This window comes from Musca autumnalis, unplaced genomic scaffold (assembly GCF_047663935.1).
Source record: "Musca autumnalis isolate F117 unplaced genomic scaffold, ASM4766393v1 scaffold_2, whole genome shotgun sequence".
Lineage (NCBI taxonomy): Eukaryota > Metazoa > Arthropoda > Insecta > Diptera > Muscidae > Musca > Musca autumnalis.
In genome coordinates, this window is record NW_027411755.1 from 208921920 (window position 1) to 208927304 (window position 5385).

Consider the following 5385-nt stretch of genomic DNA (forward strand, 5'->3'; position numbering starts at 1 on the left):
TCCAAACTTTGGACCTCCTAATATTTTTTCCAAATAGAACGGTACCTCCCGATTTTCGGTGTTTTGAAGGTTGTGGCCTCATTATCCCACCGAAAGGGCTGAAATTTGATACTTAGTCTTCGTTGGGGACCTAAAACTTTCCACCTGAAATTTGTTGGTATAGGTCCACGTCTTCATATAGCCTCCATAAAATGGTACCGCCTGATTTTCGGAATTTTGAAGGTTGTGGCCTCAAAATCCCGCCGAAATGGCAGAAAATTGGAGTTTTAAAAATTTCCACCTTTCCAGTGAAATGGCTGAAATTTGGTATTAAGATTTCGTTGGTGGTATGGGCCCACGTCTTTATATAGCCCCCCATAGAACAGTACAGTTCTTGGTGGAGGTATGCTGCTTTTTGAAGGGATGGGTTACTACCTAATCCATGTTTTAACGTTCTTATGAGGACACATGTTAGCTCACTTCCTTTAACGGGTGTTAAAAGCAGAACGATGCGTAGTTCAGTGTCTACTTGAGATGAAAGAGGGAACAAGATAAATCCTGGGCTTTGCCATGTTAAACCCGGTCAGGGCTGTTGCTGGTATCTTTCATCATCCCATCAACCAAAAATAGTTTACTACTTTTACCATTTTACAAAAGTAAAGCCACAGACCAAATGTGGGACTTTCTTTCACAATTCAAAGATCAGGACTCAAAAGATGTTCTGCCGAATTCAATTCTCCAAATTGGTTTTACATATATTAGCACATCAGTTCATTAATAAGAAAGTATATGATTCCAAAAAAAAAATATCCTAAAATCTTTTCTCATTTGAAATTTCAATGGCACAAGGATCTCTGGCACATTCGTGAGCACCACTTTGGCTAGACGAAGAACATTCCACTTCACTGGTAGAACAGTCACATTCACATGACACACATTCCATTGGTGGCAGGCATTCTTCTTCACCTTCACCCTGGCATATGGGTTCTTTTTCAATTGTTATTTCAGGAGGAACACTTATTATCGAACATATGGAAACATCAGAATCCGTCAAAGGCAATGGCACCGGTTCTTGAGGCAACAGGGAATAATCATAGTTGCATATCTCCTGGGCAAACCACAACGAAGGTTCAATAGACCAATTTTCTTGATTATTCTTATTATCCTCCTCTTCATTAAGTTCTTCAGAATCGTCAAAACCATTCCGCACAGCAGCAGCCAGGTGAGATTTTCCACCAGGAGTTTGAAAATATCCCATTAACAAATAACGATTATCAAAACTAAAAACTGCCGGACCCTGAGGATATTTATTATCCCAAGTGCCATGTAGGGTAATGCATTTTTCATCATTGCCATAGGTTAGTTGAAAGGGACCAACACGCACTCCCTGGCGCCATGTTCCCTTGAAACGTAATGGAGTACATGCCGAATCCACTGAGGTTTGTGACATGGTATAAATACCAATGCCATGCCTTAGACCACGATACCAACTACCACAATATATGTCACCATTAGCATAACAATAACGACCCTTGCCATGTTTTAGATTTTTACGCCAACACCCCTCATAATAGCTACCATCAGGATAGATGAATATGCCACGGCCCGAACGATGTCCTAAGGAAAACAGTTTCTGTAACATCACACGCACAAGTTCATTGTGGTTACTCTACTCACCACAACGATATTGTCCATAGTAACGCGATCCATCTAAAAACACATACAATCCAATGCCATGACGTTTGCCCTGACGATATTGACCATCATATTGATCTCCATTGGGTAGTATGGCCCAACCTCTACCATCTCGTTCGCCTTTTTTATTACGGCCTCCAATATAAAGCTATGGGATGTTTTCACAAAAGGTTTTTAAACACTTCTTGAGATCCACATGCCAACATACCCCTATATTTATTTTTTCCTCCTCCTCTTCCGCTATTGAAAGCTCATCTTCTTCGGTTTCTTCAGATTTATAACTCATTGTCCTATGAAAAATAAATATAATTAAATATTTTGACAATAAATTGCCTGACAGTTATGTTTTCATATCATTTTCCTCTTCCTATTTCAAAGTCCGATACGGAAACATTTCAACGATACTTTTAGAATGAAAAGGGAAAGATATGAGCGGCTTTAATTCCGCTTTTTTTCCAAAATACTCAGCAAGTTTTCATAAAATATTTTTGAATGTGGTCCACTGGTGTCATGAGGAGGCATTCTGTGACAATCCTCAGCGCGTCATTCTGGCAGATTTGAATATTCTTCCATTGTGTAGCGCTAACATTCGCATAGCGTATAAGACAGACCGCCCTATTGCTTTAAAACAGGTTGTTGTTGTAACAGTGTTTTATTATTATATTTGAATGCTCGTTATCCTGTTCAATCTAGCTCTGGGTCTATCTCCAGTTCCAGGAAGTTGGCTACTTCGATGGGATCCACTGGAGTCAGATGAGTAGGCTTGGCGGGGCAGTTGAATAGGTGCTTAGTATCGTACGGGCCCATGCAACATACTGGGCAGATGTCTTGTGCGGCGCGACCAATATCCGTCCAATAAGAAGTTAGGCGACTGCAATATCCCGAGCGTAATTGAGCCAAAACTACTCTGGTTTGTAGTGGCAGCTGACGCTCTTCAGCTGCGATAGATGGGGGATGTGCTCCGATGACTGCATTCACACAATAATTGCTTATGGTCTTAGCAACTGTGTCCGTGTGAATGCTGTTTAAACCTGCCTGATATGCCTGTTGATCTAGAGGTTCTTTCCCATATTGTTGGAACGTCGTCTCTAGAGCATGATTATCCTTCTTTATATGCCTGGGTGTATCGGTGGCCAGCAGATGGTGATTGGGATGGCTCTCACGGTAACACCCGAGCAAGTACTGCAACGATAGCATCTCATTATGTTGTCGTACTGTAAGAATATTTGCCTCCTCATGTAGATGGTCCACTGTAGATTTGAGGAGGCACCCTGTTGCTGTTCTCAGGGCGGCGTTCTGAAAAAATTGAATTTTATCCCACTGCGTGTCACATAAATTCGGGGAACAAACTGGCGCCGCATAGCTTACCACAGACCGACCAATCGCGTTATATGTGGTCAACAAGGTTTCTTTATCTGCACCCCAAGTGCTGCCGGCTAGGGACTTGAGGACCTTGTTCCTGCATTTCAGTTTATTGCAGATAGCTGTGGCATGCGCGGACGACGTGAAAGTGGTGTCGAATGTGACCCCTAGAATTTTGGGGCAGTTTGTGGTCGGAATTCTGCTACCATCGACCCTGATATTCAACTCTCTTCTATGCTGCGCCGTCCATGTGGTGAACAGAGTGGCCGTCGATTTAGTGGCGGATATCTGCATATTCCTCGCGTGGAAAAAGTTGGTAAAATCGGTTAAATAGGAGTTCAGTCCCTCACAGATGTCATCAGAGTAGGTACCTGACACCAGGATCGTACAATCATCCGCATACGTTACGATCTCAATGCCGTCTGGAGGGGGCGGAATACAGGAAAGGTAAAGGTTAAACAGTTCCGGAAGTATCACCCCTTCTTGGGGAACTCCCTGTTTCACTCTACGGGGCTTGGATTTCTTGTTCCTGAGTTCCACATACGACTGGCGCCCACACATATAGTTGATTATCCAACGTTTCAGACTTGGCCGGAGGGTTGTCTGCTCGATGTCCTCGAACAGCGTGGAGTGCTTGACAGTATCAAAGGCTTTTGATAAGTCAAGCGCCACCATCACTGTTCTATCACACGGCCGTTCCTGGTTGAGTCCTCGACAAATATGTGTGGAGATGGCGTGCAGCGCGGTTGTCGTGCTGTGCTGCTTACGGAATCCATGCTGATGATCGGCAGCTTGATAGCTATTTCTGATACTGGGCATGAGTAAGGCCTCAAGGGTCTTCGCTACTGGTGACAAAAGCGAAATCGGCCTGTACGATTCACCTTTGCTGGCTGGCTTCAGTAGCGGGACCACCTTGCCCATTTTACAGACTTCGGGAACAATAAGGGTGGCTAGCGACAGGTTGAGAACTTTAGTGAGACACTCCACTCCCGGCTCATCCAGCTGTTTCAACATTACCATGGAAATTCCGTTAGGGCCCAACGCTTTGCATGATTTAGCGTTCCTGATGGCATTCGCAACATCATCCATTTTAAACTGTGGTGGTTCATCCTCGGCAGGAAGAGATCTAATGCGACGTAACACTCTTCTCTTCGCCCTGTCACTCTCGGGGTGCTCGACAAACAGTCGATTGAAGTAACTTGCACACCTCTTGGGGTCAGTCAACGTAACGTCGCCAAACGTGACTGAGGTCCTGTCATCCATCCTTCCGGGGTTCGAGAGTGACTTAACCGTTGTCCACAATTTACTTATACCGGCTCCAATGTTGCAACTCTTCAGATGATTTAGCCACTTGTATATTTTCACTGGAAGAACTGCACTAAGTCGGCTATGTAGACATTTAACCTATCACATAGGTCATCGACGACAAGACCCGACGCCAAAATCGTACAATCACCCACATACATCACCATCCCTTTGCCGTCTGCTGGGTGTGGAATTTCAGAAAAGTAGAGTTTATATAGTACCGGAGATATCACCCCTGCTTGGGAACTCCCTGTTTCACTCTACGGGTTTTATACTGAATTTTGATCCAACTGAATTGATTATCTATCGTTTCAACAGCTTGGTATGGTTGACGGTATAGAAGGCCCTCTATAGGTCAAGAGACACCATAACTATTTGGTTGCAGGGCCTGTTCGGGTTAAAGGCCTACGTACATAAGCTACCTCGCCTGGTTGCTTGCTTCTGATAAAATAATAAAAAAGAAAAGGGCAACCCAGTTTGAAATTTGCTCGGCCTCCTTTATTCTTTTATTTTTATTATGTCAAAAATGAAGCAGGAAAGCAAGGCAACCAAGCAAAGCAGCTTTTGTACCCAGGCCTTTAGACCTCGACTGATATGTCGTGTAATGCGTGCAATGTTGCTGTGGTGGACATCTAGAACATTCGCTGCTGGCGACAAGAGGGAGTTTATGGTAAATTGTGGTGGTACCTCCCCGGCTGGGATGGCTCTTATATAGCGTCGCACACTCCTCCCCTTTACCATATCCCTCTATGGGTGCTCTATAAATTGGCGGACCCTATTGGCTGCCCTATAAATAACACGTTCGCCTCTTCGGATCTCTCTCCCACACGCCGTTGGAAGCAACAACCTTTTCCGGTTATGCTCGCCCACACTAGTATGTTGACTTCAAGAGTAAGTTCCCTAATCCTTGGGTCTTTAGGGTTCGTACGACAAAGCCCAGCACTCTAATATGCTAGAAAATTTGATCTGTTTTCGGGTATTCGACCAGCAGGTATGTAGCGAACGGTTGCAGCTGTGATAATATCACGAAAAATTCTCTCAGCT

General features: G+C 44.1%; 1 protein-coding gene across 1 annotated transcript; it reads right to left on the minus strand.

Annotated features, from left to right (window-relative positions):
• Window positions 1–708: 708 nt before the first annotated feature.
• Rsph1 (Radial spoke head protein 1) lies at window positions 709–2026 on the minus strand. The gene is made up of 3 exons (XM_073966300.1): window positions 1883–2026; window positions 1657–1822; window positions 709–1596 (listed from the first exon to the last, which is right to left on the minus strand). The coding sequence occupies exons 1-3, from the start codon at window positions 1958–1960 to the stop codon at window positions 791–793; spliced, it is 1050 nt and encodes a 349-aa protein (XP_073822401.1). The 5' UTR covers window positions 1961–2026; the 3' UTR covers window positions 709–790.
• Between the last annotated feature and the right edge of the window lie 3359 nt (window positions 2027–5385).

Bases quoted from the DNA above. Each gene is read 5' to 3' on its own strand.
- Rsph1 (XM_073966300.1), bottom strand. From the start codon at position 1,960: ATGAGTTATAAATCTGAAGAAACCGAAGAAGATGAGCTTTCAATAGCG. The intron at 1,823-1,882 runs GTATGTTGGCAT...AACATCCCATAG, and splicing joins AGGAAAAAATAAATATAGGG to CTTTATATTGGAGGCCGTAA. The intron at 1,597-1,656 runs GTGAGTAGAGTA...TGTTTTCCTTAG, and splicing joins CTATGGACAATATCGTTGTG to GACATCGTTCGGGCCGTGGC.